Here is an 18,156-nt window from a genome sequence, read left to right as displayed (position 1 = left end):
CTCGTTTCCATCATTTTTCTCATTTTTTCGGTCAATAAGAGCCATAAGAACCAAATTTAAAATTGTACGCTACAGATCATGATTTAGGCAACAGTAAGGCTAAATGATGAAACTGTCTTATTTATATGAAAAATTGGAGTATTGGACATCACATCAGTCAACGGCGTTCCGTTTATGAGTTATTTGCGTATTATTTTGCTTCTACCCTATCAGCGTATCATAAACTAGATTATAGTTTAGGCAAAGTCTTAAAAACTGCGTGGTTGCCATACCATTCATAATCATTATTATTATAATCGAGTATATAACTGATATTCTATATATAGGGGCATAGTACATTTCTAATGATTTTTAGAGAGATATCCAGAATATATATTTTCTGTTTTAATCATTTAGTATCAATTTGCACGACTACTAATGTTCAGCAAAAGCCATCTTTCTTTCGTATCCTCAGGCTAGCGCTTAATCAGTACATAAGCTATCTAGATCTCCTTAGAATAAAAAGCGTATCGCATGAAAATAAGGTACCGTATACTAGACACCAAGCATGTAATTCGAGTGTGTTATTTGCGCTGGATTAGACGTTATAACAGCGCAGCGACGCAACGAGACCTACCCGGGCACGTGAAACCGGCCGAAAGCTAAGAGATACGGGCAAGCAATATGTAATAATACGCTTTGAGCGACAGCAACGACCGGAAGCGCAGATAGCGATTTAGAAACAGCTTGCAAGAACACCATTATTGACGCCATCAGCGTCGTCATCGACGTCGTTGCCGCGTCGACCCATCGCTTCCCACGTAAGAGACAAAACACGACAAAAAACACTGAAGACTGAAGTCTATTGAATATAGAGCACAAACAACCACTATTAATTACGGATACAACAAGTATATATTAAAAGATCAAAAAAGCATCGAAAATTTAGCTCTATGTAAACTGTATACAGTCGTCTAAATCCCAGTCGTGGGCTTCAAAGTAATTTTAGGAGTATTCAATGCACGTGTGCTGCGCCTTTTTCAGTTTGGAAAAGGTCTTCAAACTCGATGGTAGCCATGAACCCCAGCCGCTCTTCTTGTAGAAAAATAAATTGCTTTACGCGTTACGTGGACTTTACAGCGAAGATACTTATTCGCTAAAGCAAAATTTCCCTTTTCAGAGAAAAAGCGGGAAAAAAGAAACCCGAGACGGTTATTTAGAACTACCTTAGAGAAACCTTAACTTCGATTTCATTTTTTATATAGATTTTTCCATCGTTTCAAACTTTTCTTTTTTCAGGTGTTTTTTGAGTTATGGAAAGAAAGAATGTCGCGCGGGATTAGATCAAACATCAACTTCCTTTACAAAGACCGCGATATAAGTAGCGACCTATGAATCGATGCATTATCGCGGTGAAAAACCAACGATCCTGTTCTCCCAGGATTCAGGCCTGCGTTGGCCAAAAATATCACGCGAGCTTCCTTCTCGGAAATACTCCCTAGTATCAGAACGACCATCTAGTATGAATTGATTAATTTTTAAAGCTAGAAAAGATATTATATGTGCCTCAGTAGTTGAAAAATACGGTGACAAGGAGGAGGAGATCGGTGCTTGGGGTGGATTTCGCAGTTTTTTCTACTTTAAGTTCACTCTCAAAACAATGCCTAGACAGTTGTGCTACTGTTTTCATATTATTCACTTACACTCGCGCCTCGTCAACTGTAGTGACGCGTTAACCCAAATAAGCGCGTTAAGGTTCTTTTAGGACAGTTGCTGAAAGATATGCATTTGCTAAAAATTCAGGCCCTTCGGCACAATCCATGCTATAGGCCTTCTCGGCACCAATGTGTTCGATCGAGAGACTTGTGTGAGATTTCTGATACGTTTGGGAGCTGTTTGAGGGCGGTTGGGCGATCTTCTAGCATGAATCATTTTGATTTTTCTACATTCTCACCCTTACTCGCCGTATGAGGTCACTCAGAACAGGTAATGAAGCCGCTGGTGCCACTTATGCATAAGGTTTCATCCATACCAATAAACATCGATGTGACCCTTTATTACTGTCTTTATTTTTCAACAAACGAAGCAGGACGGAGATTCGATATTTGGTGCTACTTACTGATTTATTCTTTGATAGGCATATCTACTTTCGACTGACATTGTAGTTGTGATCCAGGTCGTCCCTTGCAGGTATACCCTAGTTTCTTCTGTTCAGGACAAGATTACCTTCGTATCCTGTAAGACGCCTCAAGGGTATTCGCTACCAACGTACGAGTATACAGCTACGGTTTAGGAGCATCGCTACAAATGGCGAATCCGTGAGTAATTTAGTTATGCCTAGATCAGTTGAACAACATTCAGCCATTTGTTTTGATGCTATTACTTGATGCTATAGTAAGATTATACTGTGCCGTTTTAAGAGCGGATCGAGAAATAGGGAGCAGGCTGTCGATTCTGTATTGTCGAAATCGTCAAAAACTCTTGTGAAACAAAACCGGTCGAGCACATTCAGGACCGAATAGTTTTAAATGTTAAGATGTTATAGTCAAGTATAGAATTGTCATCAGAAAACGTTTCTAATTCGGTCGATACACAGCAGCTGCTAGTCTATCTCCACTAAGCTTCTAATTGAAATGTTTTTTCTTCCGCATCGATTTTCTCGGAGATATTACATAACGCAGCGAGTCAGCGATGGTAGGTATAGCAACTCCGATTTCAAGAATTCGAAACTAATGGCGTGTACGGAAGACTTCTCTCATTAGATTGGTAGATTACGAATCAACTAAAGGGAAAGGTAGGACGACTCAAGACATATCCCGAGCCTCATGCTCTAATTGTAACTATGTAATTGAACAGGACGCATGCAGTACGTGACAGGCGGGCGAAGGTAGGTTTTTCCGTTTTAATTTTCAATTATTTTAACGGGATTTCCTCAATTTTTCAACTATCGCAAATTTTAATTGTAGATATATATATATATATATATATATGTGAGTTGTATATTTGCTACAGAAACCAGCACCAAATCGTGGACAGGACGATAATCAATATTTGAAACGATCTACTGATATCAAGTTATCGAACTAATCATTAAGTATTCTATGATACATATTATGGTAGAAATTTCTGCGAAAAACTTATTCGGATCTGCGTTACTCTATAAGGCCCCCATTTGTGTATTGCGATACTAGTAATGGAAAAGAAAATTGGCTTTCATTATATATTTTTCTTTTTCCTAAATTAATATAAAAAAAATAAATAAAACCCTTGCCATAGCGTTGCAAGATTTGGCATTGCAACAAACTAATAAAGCAAGGGTTGTATGACCCTTCGTAGGTTTGTTGGAAACGACAAAGACTACCTATTTAAATTGAGCCCTACTATTCCGTTTCAAATATAACCACTCAAATCTAGTGATTTGAATCTGTATTTAGAGATTTTTTCCGCTACAGATAATAGATAATATCACTATAATATAATAATAGATAATAAAATTATAATCGACAACCTGGGTCGCATGGTTTTATTAGTTCTGTATCTATCGGAATTTATTAGCGGCATGCGTTCATTCGTATGGCGTTACTTCAGATTCGTTATCTGTCGTCAAGTTGTTACGTTATTTGATTTATATTATTGTCAAACATGGCTCGGTTGAAAATCTTTAGATAAAAGAGGAAAGGTAAGAAAATCTTTGCGCTTCTCCATATGTACTAAGAATATTGCTGATGTCTGACCTTTTCCGGAGTGTTTTTGGATTAAAATGTATTTCCCCGATTCGGGCTGCGAAGATCCTACATGACCAAGAGGCTGTATATTACCAATAGATTCGACTTTTCGCTTCCCTAAATATTCTGAAAGCATTTAATAGACACCTCTCAAGATATTCAGACTTTTATGCAGAAACGTTTTTCTTTCATTTAGGCATCTAAGAGCAATTTGGTGTTTTACATGTTATTCGGGTGTAACTAGACCACTCGTATGTATAATACCTTCCATCAGTCACTTTTAATCTTTTAAATGTACTAAAAACGATACATTTTACATGTATACTCGTCAAACTGAACTAGAGAAAGACTAGAAGAACTACTAGGAAGAACTAAAGCTGGACCCCGTTCAGCTTTCGGGAAATAACATGAGTCGGGTAGTGGGTTTCTATCTGCGAAGTCCTCAGTTCTTCTATTTGCAGGAAATAAGGGTACAATGTTGTCGTTCACTGGATCTTGTGACAATCTTATTATTATTATTATTATGGAAGGACTAAATCCTATGATGTTTGGTGCTGTCACGTTTTTTGGGGCAATACTTTTGTACAGTCTGCATTCATTGTTTTGCAAAATTCAGGTCATTCAGGCCATTGGTTCATACGTAATCTTTGTCGATAGTTGCGCGTCAGAGTAATAGATACGTAAATAACTCGAATAATGACTAATATAGCTTAGTCTTGAACAATGCCCAATGGCAATACCCGATATGAGACTCCAACCATTTAATCGTACTCATTGATTTGATACACCTATACCTCGCCTTAGTACCGTTCTTGCGCTCCCCTAGCCTTGTCTTGCTTTTATAATATCAATCTTATCTACGGCACTTCTCTGCCACTCGTTTACCACATGGAACCATAAGGATCAAACAAAATGTGGCAGGATTAATAGCAACAAATCCATTGCGCGAACAAAATACACTCAAAACAACATATACGAAGTAAGCACCGCTGAAATAAAGATACTAATCTACAAAATGATGATTCTTTTAAAAAAAAAAAATTTATTTTCTCACAATCCTATTACTTCATATTTGACTTCATCTGAAGGCAACAATTCTTCGCGTATGCAGATTTGCGTATTTACAGATTGCACCTATGCATTACTACAACTTCTTTAAATATTATTGCACCTAACGTGTACATAGCACACTGCTGTTCAAAGATGCATGCGTCGACCCATTACAATCACTTGTAAGCCCAACAGAATAAAGGCATCTTTCTGTAGGCCCAACGTCTGATACCAACGCAAAATAAACTATTTTTCCCATATAGTATTAGGTACCTAATGCCTCCGTGCATGTACATTCATATCAATCTTTGGCTATTTTATCAAGCGATAAACTGGCGGACCACATCGCTCTACCTTTTTTTTTTTCTCACAATATTGTGTCTATTACAATTTTCAAAAGAGGGAACCGTATAATTATTATTCATGATGGGACAACCAACGCCAAATTCAAGCAATGAATGTAAACACCAACAAGAACTGCTCAACACATCTGATAAATGTATTGATAGGGCTCAACCTGCATAGCTCCGATTTAATCGCTAATGGTTTTTTGCTTGCCGCCAGCGATAAAACGCCAACTTGAATATGATATTTCAAATGGAAATTGCAATGATATTTACGCTTCAACGGTGAAAAGCAATAAATTGATAGTATGAAATGTATGTAATGAATATTATCACAATTATGAATTATTAATTAAAATCTAATGCGATTATGTTGCCCCTATGTGTCGAACTCCTGCAACATCGCGTTTTATCAGCGGTTCTCGATAAAAACCCACCTTCGCATATGTGTCCTTCAAGGAAAATCCTTGCGGCAATATGTGCGATATTCTTCATTCCTGCCCGATCATCTACAAAGTCAATTTTAGTTATACAAGGGACTAACAAATTTCAACAAATTAAAACATCAAATGATTCCGTATAGTTGCTCCAAATGGTCTTAAATAAAGCGCATATCAATAGGAAGCTAGGTTGATTACCGAACCTAACTCAAAATTCTACTTTTGTTAGTTAAAGCCAAAAGCTACGCTATTCAACTTCGAATTTTAGGCACACATCAGACCTGCTCAGATGAGCACAATGAAATCGGCACAGCTTTAACAAATAAGTTCTAGCGTTTTTTCACGTGTATATATAACTTCCAATAAAGCTGAAATACTAATCTCAACGTACAATATTTATGCAGTGTAAGTGGCAGGCTCGGGGTCTTGCAATAGCTTCAGTGGTGTCATAGAAAAGTCCCCACGTACAGAACTAATCGCTTATCATGTGTTTTACGATACTGCAAACGCAAACGGGGTATCTCATATTGCTTCTACACCATCCGGTAGGTTGGAACATAATATCAATTTGGCTGTAAGGTAGCTATTATGGCTTAGGTTCGCTCCGAAACCGTGTATGTTTCCTATTGAATTGATTCGCTGTTATCTTCATTTTATATTTATTTTTTAAGTTCGTTTTCCTTACAGAAAGCCCAACCACTTTTCTCCACAAAAGAGATCCACTCCGTTACGCAACCATTCCGCTATTTCAAAGAGACACTGAGATTAGCTTTAAATATTCTACGTAAATATTAGATCGTTCGAAAAACCAAGAATCTAAGCAATGAGAAAACGTAGATATTTTTAGAAATTCTCGGTAATTTCTTTTTCTTCTTCTTTGGTAAGGTCCTCGCGGGAAAGGTTACATGAATAAAACTTTTTTAAGTCCAATTATTACCTATTCTTTAGGCATTATTAGTTTTTGGGATGGTCGGCCCGTACAGACAAACTCTTATTTGATTAACAGAACCAGATGCAATTCTACCTATTCGTGAGGTTTATGCAAATGTCCTTCATTATGAAATAATTTGATTTTCTAGACCTTTGAAATGTGAAAAGCAAATTCTATACCAGTTCAAAGTTAGATAATAAACTCGGTAGGCACAATCTGGTCTATACTCGCCAGACTAACCTGGGGAGTGGAGCCCACACAGTTTTTTGTCAGCAGTTCGGTGAAGGTAGGCTTGCACCGGTGAGAAGGTCACCGGAAAGGCCACTATAACTACTAGTACCAACTTCTAAATGGCAAAGTAAACACTGGCAAAGTAAAGGTAAATAGAATCGCCTTGATTCGATTAGTGACTTTGCGTTTTTCTATGCTGTAAATAGTTCATCATGACTGGTGACAGTTCGCTATTCTCAACCCCGCTGCTTTGCGTATTGTGCTCAATCGTCCTTTTGCAACTGTAAACTTTGTAAAAACGTCTGACAGGAAACAGTCCCGTGTTTCTTTGTTTATCGAGTATAGTTTAAACAGTCACATCGTTACTTGCTGGGCTTAGCGCCGAATAGTGTCGTTTCAGCTACTTACACTAAGAATTGGCCCATGCTATTGAGTGACCTTACTTTGTTATGTCATTCTATGCTGTAAGGCTTGAAAAGTGTTCTATGCAGTAGGGCTCTAATCAATGTTCACAGTACACGTGCAGGCTAAATCTATCAATGCTGTTTGGTGGTCAATGCCTCCATATATAATCGGTCATGGCTCTCAGACCGCTGCTATCCCTATATAAGGTTTGGCGCTTTCAGTTCATTTAATCTAGGTTGATAAATTGTACTATGGTCAATAATATTGCTATTCTTTTCCTATACAAAAATATCCGACGTGTCATGATCGTCAGGGTTGTGTTGGACGCCAAGCAATCTCGACTCCTCTTCGCTGAAGCACTGGAGACAGAGATGTTTACTAACGGGACCTCTTCCAGGTGGAAGACGACTTTCAATTGCAGCTATTCGTTGCGGAGGCCAAACAATATGTGTAGCCTTTGCCACCATTAAACCTGTGAATTGGATAAAGCAAAAACAGCTTTGATAAAACATGATTAATATTACTAAGTTTTTTACATGTACTACGGTTTGTATAGACGGAAGGCGAGACCTTGACGTGTAAAACGAAAGTAAAGGTGAAGCCCAGGGCTATTGTATCAGTGCAAAATTTGCTTGATATATACTACGTTTATAACACCTACCAACTAGCTTAACTGCACTACTATTACATGGATACTTTAATCGTCTGCAAGCTCAATTTAAACACCTAGGTTTAACTGTTTACTCGTTGTACATTGCCACTTCGAACATTCATATATACATATACCTAGTCCCAAATTAAAAATTGAACGACTGTGGGCACGTCCTCGCTAAACGGACAACGCAATTACTGTACATTGATCACAAACAAAGGCTATAGCAGTTAAATGTAAACACGTACCCATAGCAACAGGCCCGAAAGTGTTTGAGTCCAGCGAGGTTTTGTGGTTGTCACCCTCAACCCAACAATGGCCTGGTGGAATGCGTACCACATTCGTGCCCTTTAAAATGAAATATCAATTTATAAGAAAGCTAACTAGATACACACCTTATAGCACTAATTCGGTGTACCACTTAAACATAGATAGCATAGCTCTGTTAGCATCCAATACATGAGCTTCAGAAACCTTTTTTGCAAGCAGACACAATTCCAGGAGAAATAACACATGATGATGAATATAGTAAACGTTGATATATGATTTCCTAGGATCCACCATTTAATTCCAAATGGACTTTGTCACTGTTGAAGTAGCACTTGAAAAACTCGTATTATTCCTCTTACTTACTTCTCAGAACATTTAATTTTGGAATAGAGTAGAATAAATTTCCAAAAAAAAAGGCGTTGGAATAATATCACCTCTTTGTAATCATGTAACAATCCTCCCTATTCTTAAATTCATTGAGTATTCAAACCTGTGGTGTACCCAAATAAATGGATTCAAATTGGAATGGGCATTTCGCAATGAAGAATAAGCTTCCCCTGCAAAACCTTCATTGACATAATTTGAAAATTCAAATTTAAAGCGATTATCTTGTTAAATGCTCCAGACTTAGAATCGGTTCTCAGCGGAGTGTCGTAGAATGCAGTTATATGTATACCAATAAGTATGGCACCATGCTGCAGTTCTCTTTATATTGAAGTTTCTGGAAAAATCCTTTATGCTGAAGCTTTCAACAACCTTATTAGAACGTTGTAATGAAACGACTTCAAATTTTTTACCTATAGTAGCAAATATTTTATTTCTCGGACGAATAATACACTTCTAAAAACTGTGCAATAAACAACGGGTATTATGTGTCAAATGCTTTTTCTAAAAGGCTCCGACCAGTTTGTCTAATCCAAGTTAATTTTCAACCACGGTAATATCGTATAAGAAAAATTCGTGTATTGTTAGAATGTTTTGTGCTTTATATAGTTCTTTATATTTACTTTGCTCTTTTTTTATACAGACATTCCAACTGAGGGAAGTCTGGATACTCAGAAACTTCACTTTTCTTATTCAAACAAGCGCTTAAGGTGCTAACAGAAGTTATACCAGTCCATATTCTGAATAATAAAAATAAAAACCATTGTTAAAGTTGCTGAGTATATAGTTTATATACTCAAAGACGAACCTTGTTACTGCAATGACTTAGCCCTCGCTGCAATTATCCGGAAGTTTCCTTCTCACATCTGCCACTCCGGCAGATTTTTATTGAGCACTAAATTTATCGTTAAATATTTTATATTACCGTTATTTAAAGCGCCTTTATCAACAGATAGGACTCTCGGCCGCAGCTAACATCGACGGCGCTAGGCGTAGGTGAGCACGCAGGCAATACGCTAAAGATGCATACTTTTTTAGCATACAGTGTAATTATTACTGCGAGTTTTGTGCTGCATAGCACAAGAGGGTTTCTACTCAACGTCATCACAGGAGAAACTAGGCACTGATCGCCCCTAAAGAAAATACTCCGTTGCGCCAAGCGTAATCTAAAATACTTATGTAGTATATGAGTTTATAAGTATCCTGATACATAAGGAGTTGAATGATTCCTATACGGTACCTTACGAGGCAGAACAGCGTCACCCTGCAGAGCGATCACTCTCTTAATTAACCTCTCGGATGGATCCTTTGGTGATATAAATGCGATTACGTCACCTCGTTTGATCTAGATTTGAGTCGCAGAAGGGGTACGTGATGGAAATCATTATTAGTTCAGAAGAAAGAACAGCACGTTTGTACACAAACAAAGGACTACCTCATACAGACCTGTTTGTAATCAAAGGTGACTGTTCGGTTAAGTAACACAACATCGAGCCATCCGCTTGGTTCGGGGTTGAAGAGGGGCTGCATTGAGCGACCTACAATCTGGAAATAAATTTGCGCAATAACTAAAAGGTTATGACAGTACTACTCATATAAGTCCTAGAAGCATTTTAATCCATCTTGGCGCTTTAGAGATTGGCACTCCTTCGTTGCAAAAGTAGTAAACTGGGTCTTTGATTTCCCATGTCGAGGGCAGAGGATGCTAGGCTTAGATCAGGACTCTCTGCTTTGAGCGACTTAGATGCATTTATCTAAAATAGTACTTATTTTAGAATTCATTTAGCAATACTTACTGAAAAAACTCGTTCCAAAGCGCATCAAAAACAAACATTGCATTGTGGTTTACAAAAAATCTGAGAGAGACTTTCATGAAGCAAACCGGTAGGTTCTTAGTAGAGTTTAGATTTGAAAAATTAAAAAAAATTATTTCTTTTTTAGATTTTAAAAGCAATTTGTGATAATCCCAGATTTTTAAAAGTTAGCGACGATTTTTGAAAAAAATTGTATTTTTACTGTCAAAAATAAGACTTTCAGCACACGCAATAAAATTGCGTTGAAATACCTGTCTTTAATTAGGTGCAACTTAAAGGACAATTCTTAAGTGAAAAAAAACCCCTAGCATTTCGTACGTTGGTATTAAAATTAACGATCAGTTTTTCTTATGCAAAAAAAACTATAATATTCTGCAAGATTTTTTCTATGGCGTGGTCAAATTATCATAAGAAATTGAACTATGGATGTCTACTCATAAATGCGGTGTACACGCGGTGTGCGGCTACGTTAGAGATATGAGAACAAAAGACATACTCAAATACTAACATATATCTAACTCACGAAACTGACATCCAAATATAACCATTTTACCAGGCAAGTATTAGGCTGCTAACCGATGAGCTTTGAAATGGAATAACTTTTAAACTACACGCCACTAACAGACGAAATATGGATTGAAAAATACTCAAATTCTCGAGAAACTTGCGAGTGAAAATAGCTGAAACTAAATGAGCTCACAAAAAATTAGTTCAGACAGAAACACATTGACATCGTGTTGTGGAAATTCACTGAAGATTGGAGAAGACATTTGACAAAGAAGCTTTAAGCAATACAAAGTGGTGCAAAAGTTTTGAGAAGGGAAAGTGGTGTGTGGGAGACCAGGAGGTCACCAGTTACCGGAATCCGAAGGACAAGAACACATTACTGAAATCGAGGAGGCCTTCGACGAAAGCAAAGCTTGATGTCTAAGGGTTCCATCGGAAAAGTTGGTGTTTCACGTGTTGCAGATTTATGATTCAAATGCTGAAAATGAGGAAACTGATTAAAAATGAATTGTTTGTGAATTGAGTTTATGTCAAATAGAAATGCGTGTGATGTATTCCGCACTTTGCAGAACTTTAATTTTAAAAAACTTGCCTGGAGCATAGAAACGCTATAGACGAAACATGGTTCAATCTCAACTGCCAGCTAGAAAAGGACCAAACGAAAGAATGGCGTCACGCCGAAGAGAGATCGACTTAAGTGTCAAGTAGGTTTAGTAATGATAGAACTTGCAAAGGACCTCAAGGCCATCTGATACCGTAAGATACACACCGAAAGTGAAACCATATACGCAATTTGCAATGTTGAGTTTCTCAAGAGGCATAGGGACCGTTGGCACACCACTTGAAAGCATGCAGTCCAGTTAGTTGATAACACCTCCAGACCACATCGTTACACGTCCATTACTTCCCGGATTGAGCAAAGGATTATCTAATACTGGTTTCAGTTTGCTTATTCCCCTAACCCAAGTCCATGTGATTACGGGGTTCCCTATGCCTTAAAGGGCAGTTGGTGGGCAAACATAGCCCACTATTGATTTCATTTTAGAAGTCAAAGAGAAATCATGTATGAAATGCAAATGACCGGTATATGGCCGTCCAGAAGCTCCTACAGCGCTGGGGCAAACAAAAAATTAAAGAGTATACCTCTAACACGTAGTAAAAAATTATCATTCCAGCCCAACTAATTTGAACTTATTCGATTTCGACCTCTGCCAGATTTGCTTGAGCTAGTCCAATAGAAAAGACTTCTCACAGTGAAAAAACAATTATCTTTACCCGTACAGACTACAAGACAAAGTCATTTAATGTGATTTGCCGAAATTGCTAAACTAAGTCTTCTGAGGCGTTAGTCTTAGTGGCATGAAGCTCACAGACACGTAAATTCAGACACTACCAGAAGCACAAATTAGTAACGACTACGTAAAGTGGAGAAGAAGCAGAACTGTTGCGGCCGCACTAGTATGAGACTTGAATAATGTCGAGTAAAACTAATTCCAGATTGCTTTAATAAAATACGAATAATAACAGTACTAATAAACAAGAATATAAGTAATGTTTACTAACGTCAATGAGTGCATTGAAGTAACATTCCTAGTAATGTTAATTATGTACCTGCTTATGAGGATTGCCCGAGAAACTTGGGCCCGATTCGGATAGTAACGACATATCAATCGAGATTTTCAGTATTATGACTGGGAAGAGTAAACAAACTGTGCAATCGCTCCTAATAAGGTACACCGACTATGTAAAAGGCTTAAGCGTGAAATGTGCGTATCTCGTTATTTACAGAAAACCGCTAGATAGCAAAAAAAAACAATAAACACACGGTGGACCATAGGCTTACGTACTCGAAATCGATTTAACTGCGCAGATGGTAATGTAGGAAAATAAAAAATACTTTACCCGCAACACTAACCAAGGATGCTAGAGCTTTTACACAACGTTCACGGCAAACCCAAATTTATTGGAAATCTCCCGGCATTTTTGCCTGTATTTTGTTTCGTGCGTGTCTCGTACTGCATTTTACAGATTAATCTATTGCTACACCATTAAAATTCACAGTGCTATCTCCTTTTATGCTTAGTAAATGCAGCACCTTTTTACGATTACATAATGGACACATTTTATATAGTTCTATACGAAGCCAGGTGCTATACAATAGCCAGCAAAGAAGCACCGCTACTTTTGTCAGTCAACTAACTTTTAACTGAAACCACATAGAAAAACCCCGCTGAAAACCCTAAAAACATGTTTACATATGTGGAGACGTCTCTAGCTTCTTCTAAAGTACCTTCAGTCCCTCCTGAGCTCTATCAGCATGTAAAAATCCTGAAGTGTGTTAGTGTTCTATTGGGCTATACGTCCGCCTTGGGTCAACATCATCATGGCTCGTTTCGGAAACGCACTCACATATCAATACTCAGGACACGTATGGGGATACGGTTCCACATGACGCTATCGGCAAGGTGAGTAGGCCAAGTCGAACATAGCAAATAGCTCGTAAAATGGAGTTATATATATACTCAGCGTCAAACTGCTACATGAACGCGTGTTGCATGCATTTATTTTCACTTATTTCCTATCAGTGGTGATATGCAATTGCAGGAAAACGAAGATGTCACCGATTTATTGATGAACATCGCCGGTGTCGATTTCAGCTTTCGGAATAGAATGGGGTTCGATGTTCTACATCACACATCACTAAAAGGCAGTGCTTTCGCTGTTGAGAAGCTCTTGGCATGTACACGTCAAGTTATTGACATCAAGAAAGATGACGGTTTCGCCGCTTTACATTTAGCTGCGCTAATTGGACATGTAGCAACTGTCGAACTATTCCTTGGCGTGGACCCATGCGACCCCGACATACGAAATAACCGGTACTTGTAATAGAATCGCATGAATGACTATTTGTTTTAGGGGAAATTAGTAAAAAATCAGAGAATGATAATATGTAGCAGCTAATTGGTAGACTTTTCTTAATGTTTTCCTTTCATGCCCCTACTAGTCTACAAACGTCATTATTGCTGGCTGTTGCACAAGGACACGAGGGGCCTCAGTAAATGCTCAGGATGAAGACGGGGACACCCCTCTATATGTGGTGCCTATAAAGAGGCCGGCGTTTATGGGTAAGGCAGTTGCCAGTCTTCGAGATGCACCGGCGATGGCTCATATATAGCTCATATTCGTACTATAGCAACGTCCGTGTGCTTACCACCTTTCACACTTTCAAGATCCACCGAATGGCACAAGGAGTCAGACGAATATAGTAAGAAAAACTCTAGAATCTCAAACGACCGTGGAGGACGAAGGCCTTGTAATAGGATGCTACTTAGCAAGGGAAAATTCTGACCCCACAAAACCCCGCTTTCGCTGGCTGATAACTGTTACGGTTCTAGTCACTGTTGTCCCTGGTGTCCACCCCAGTATTCAATTTTAAGCGACAGGTAGGAGTTCGTGACATCCCTATGATACTCGTGTCTGGTTGTTAGATGCGGTCAGAAAGTTAATTTGTGTTTACTGAATCTTAAGAATGTATAATAGAATAAATTTTCTAACCGGTTAGCAGCGCTACATATACGTAGAGATAAGATAATTCAATTTATGTACACAAGCGATTGTCATGCAATAAAAAATAATAATAGATTCAAACTATTAGATATTACTTTCAACTCATTTATACTGTTATTTTGTACTTTGTATTTATACTCTATACTAGATCCATCGTTTTGTCAAAACAAAGAAAGAAAACGAAACTTACGGTAGCTGATCTTTGTTTAGAGCTATGAAATAATAATAGCAGACCCACTGTATTATTCGCTATAATGGTTTCAATAACATTTACTAACTTTACTTATATCAAATAGTGGATTTAATTTGGCTACATAATAGGTAACAATATAATAATTTCCTAGAAAAGTTGCGTGTTTTAGGTCGTTGAAATTGGAGGCTTATGGTTAAGTAGTGCGAATTGGCAGATCTCAGCAGTGAAGAAACTAGCTTAAAATATGATATCGTAGAAACCACTAAATACATTACTACACTGTAATAGACCCAATATATGCTTATATACTTAGCATATGCCCTAATAATTGAATTGTACACCGTACATCGTATACTCTCGATCAACGATAATGTATTTTATGAAATATTTTTAAGAGTATTGTCATATTAGTAGAGAGTCCTATTAAGAACTACTGTCCTAATAATTAAACACAACTAGCAACTTAGAAAACAGACGTGCAATTAACGACAACTTATTAACATTCATCTTAAACGACCGCCCTCCGCAACGCCCCTATGCGAATGACAAGATAAATCTGTCGGTTCTAAGAAACCGCTACGTCAGCGACATGCATAATTAATTAGCTAATTGCAATGTAATCGTCATTTACATGAGTTGTAAATAACACCCCTAAACCTGATACGAGCTTTAGAATTGACGGATGCTACTTTACCGGCCTTACAAAATGGCTTTGCTTTATACAGTTGTGTGGCCAACCATAAACAACGTGATATATTTAACTTACTTGAGCCAGATCTGCGACACAGTCTATAAAGACTGCCCCGACGGGTATTGCAAACGACGCAAATCGTACGATGCGCCCTGATGAAATCCACCCCATTCTTTAAAAACTGATTTTTTATTCGAAGGATAGATGCAGCTCGCTGGACAATGTCCACTACCCCTCCCAAGCAAAAGACCCTCGCCACCTGCGACAATGAGATAAAACGGAGGACTGTTTATAAGTTTCCGTTTACCAAAATACATACATAACAACAAAACAATATATACATAACGAACACGATGGATATTGGAAACGGCTAAATCATGAGTCGAGTTGACAACACGGTACCTGTATTAACGTCACCTACGTGTAGCGTTTGAAGATTTTGAATTTGGATCTTTAAATAGCTTTGACCCTAATGAAATGGGAAAGAGCATAATTTGTTCTGTACTGTGCGATAATATTCTTGGCAGCTGAGAAAAACTAGCATATAAAATACATTTAAAATGAAATTCAGGAACTACATTGGCGATTCAGCTAGCTCAGGGTAGTTCTCTCACATACAAACATCATTTTACAACTCATCTTACTAATAATGTCAATGTCCGTTCACATAACAGCGCACTAGTACGATCGCTATTGTCTCCACATGAGCGATGAATAAACGATACAAAACTCACAAACGCGAGAGGCAGTGACTACGGCTATTCTCGGTAATGCTATAACCTTCGCATAGAACCTTATGATATAAATATCAGCAGGTTACATTTAGAAGAAGACGACGCCCTCTAGTGATAGTTGTTATTATTATGCGCACATTTATAGATGAACGATAAAGGATGAAAAGAACTTTCCTATGGAAGTTCTCTCACTTGTAGTGTGTTACTCCTTTGAGTGTGTTACTACATAACAATAGTAATAATAGGAATGACTAACTGCAGACAGACTCTGCAGATCTCAGTCATGCCGCGTCTCGTTTAAAGAGAACGATTTCAATGGAACTACTATGAACATACTGCACCAATGGTTAAATTTGAAGGATAAGAATTAGCTTCACATAGAATGTAGGTGATTCAAATTGGTACGAGTAAAAGAAACTGTGAGAAATTGAAACTTCGATGTTTTCTTCAATACGAGTTGTATAAATGGCTATCATATGGAAGAAATCCCATATGTAATTTTTTTTTTCTTTAACGTTTAACTCACTCGGACTAACTCGTAGTAGAAAGTACTGGAACGTTGAATAAAATCACTATGCATCTATAATGTTCTTTCTCTTCTCTATGCTGTGAATGAACGAATTCAATTTTTAGCATAACATTAGAAACATCCATGTGGGCGACTCATTTCGGGGAGAGGGTAATCTGGCTTTTCATAAAGAGACTAGGCTCAAAATACTAAAGTTTGATGAAATTCAACAATTAAATAAGCTTCTTTCGTCCGAACGGTTAAGCCTTTGGCTTTAAAAGGATAAAGAAAAAACGAAATTCGAATCTAGGTTGGGGCGACTTAAACTTATAAAATGGTAGTTACGCTGCATTGACCATAAACGGCACGAAGAATTTCTTCATTTTGTAATACTATATTGTAATTACTAAAAATAAATAAAAATTAGAGTTCATCATTTTATTTAAGAGCCACTTCAAACAGACTTTTCTATCCGTATAGAATTAGCTGTTTCCCTAAAAATACTTGCCCCTAACGCATAAATATCACTATATCAAAGTGGGTTGTTTAACTATAGGCAACGAAATCAATTCAAGAAAGCTCACAAGCAAATCTAAAGCTATTTGAGGGGAAATATGCTGCCCTTAAAGTGTCTCATTTCCTTGTTTATCTAAATGCCACCGCTACTTAATGGTACGATGGGCAATGGGCTAGCGTAGCTTCAAATACGCAACAATTACTAAAGCTTGTAGGAATATATTTCGCATGCAAACGTCTGGCGTTACGTTTCATAGCAACACGTACTTTCTTTAGCAAATTGTTACATATCTACAGTTAAATCAAGAAAATTAGCACTAATTTGAGTGTATCTCGTTTGATTTTTTGCAAAATCTTCGTTTTATTGATCTTCGAAACAGTACACACAGTACATGTATAACCGTGCTTCACCGTGTATGAAACGAATATGTTTGTGACCCTATAATTTTTACAGGTAAGCTTAACTCGTTACTGTATTTCATTATCATTGTCGCGCATGTTATAAGGCATCATTCACTTAGTATGGGCCCACAGCCAAGATTTTTAGCTATTCCTTCTGCGACAGGCTTCGATATCGTTGCTTAGCGCTATCTCTTCACTAAACACTTCCGGCCCTAATGATAACCTAGTTTTACGGTGAACTGGTATTTAGCACGAAAATAGCAATTACTAGGCATGTGTACACTCGCTACTCCGTTTTCTTTCTGTCGACGTGTCTTGTGTAGATTTGGCTCGCAAAATATCGGAATGAAAAGCTAGAAATCGTATTGGACCCTATTTTTTTTTACGGAAATTTAATAATAATAATAATTTTTTGACAAATATACAAGTATAAAGTGGCACTAATCACAAATAGTAGACACAAAAGTGAACTGTATTGGCTGCAAGAACAGAATAAAACAAATATATCGTATACTGTTTTAATTAAAAACAAGATGAAACTGGCAACCTCCATACTTACGTACATTATCATAGAACTCAAGTCGTTCTTATTATGAGGCTAAGCTGTACTGTCGCCTCTTCAAATGAGAAAAAGCTGTCTGGGCCGTTCGCAATGCAAAAGCTGTCTATAGGCTTGGCTCAAAGGTATCTGTTTTAAAATTGAGGTCGATAAAATACTCGGCACGTGGCCCCAAAATTTCCGAAAAAAAAAACACGAATTGAATCGGCGGATTTCCCTTGGAAAACCGGGCTCGAAGAAGTTTTAAAAATTGT

General features: G+C 37.7%; 2 protein-coding genes across 6 annotated transcripts; one reads left to right on the top strand and one right to left on the bottom strand.

Moving 5' to 3' along the window:
* Positions 1-4,713: 4,713 nt before the first annotated feature.
* On the bottom strand, positions 4,714-16,527 carry LOC111268479 (mitochondrial inner membrane protease subunit 2). 5 transcript variants are annotated; one of them, XM_022847495.2, is made up of 6 exons: positions 16,444-16,527; positions 15,259-15,442; positions 9,858-9,956; positions 9,652-9,756; positions 8,006-8,105; positions 4,714-7,577 (listed from the first exon to the last, which is right to left on the bottom strand). In XM_022847495.2, exons 2-6 carry the CDS (start codon positions 15,352-15,354, stop codon positions 7,384-7,386), a joined length of 594 nt encoding a protein of 197 aa, XP_022703230.1. In that variant the 5' UTR covers positions 15,355-15,442; positions 16,444-16,527; the 3' UTR covers positions 4,714-7,383. The 5 variants fall into 5 exon arrangements, with proteins under 5 accessions (XP_022703230.1, XP_022703232.1, XP_022703231.1 ...); XM_022847497.2 differs by lacking the exon at positions 16,444-16,527 and adding an exon at positions 16,055-16,261; XM_022847496.1 differs by lacking the exon at positions 16,444-16,527 and adding an exon at positions 15,918-16,003.
* On the top strand, positions 9,965-14,407 carry LOC147752373 (transient receptor potential cation channel subfamily A member 1 homolog). Its single transcript, XM_086971712.1, has 2 exons — positions 9,965-13,608; positions 13,737-14,407. The coding sequence occupies exons 1-2, from the start codon at positions 13,325-13,327 to the stop codon at positions 13,789-13,791; spliced, it is 339 nt and encodes a 112-aa protein (XP_086827838.1). The 5' UTR covers positions 9,965-13,324; the 3' UTR covers positions 13,792-14,407.
* Positions 16,528-18,156: the final 1,629 nt, after the last annotated feature.

The sequence above is a fragment of the Varroa jacobsoni genome, unplaced genomic scaffold (genome assembly GCF_002532875.2).
Source record: "Varroa jacobsoni isolate VJ856 unplaced genomic scaffold, vjacob_1.0 scaffold_1291, whole genome shotgun sequence".
Classification (NCBI taxonomy): domain Eukaryota; kingdom Metazoa; phylum Arthropoda; class Arachnida; order Mesostigmata; family Varroidae; genus Varroa; species Varroa jacobsoni.
The sequence above is the reverse complement of the archived record's forward strand: the minus strand, read 5'-3'. Positions and strand labels throughout refer to the sequence as shown.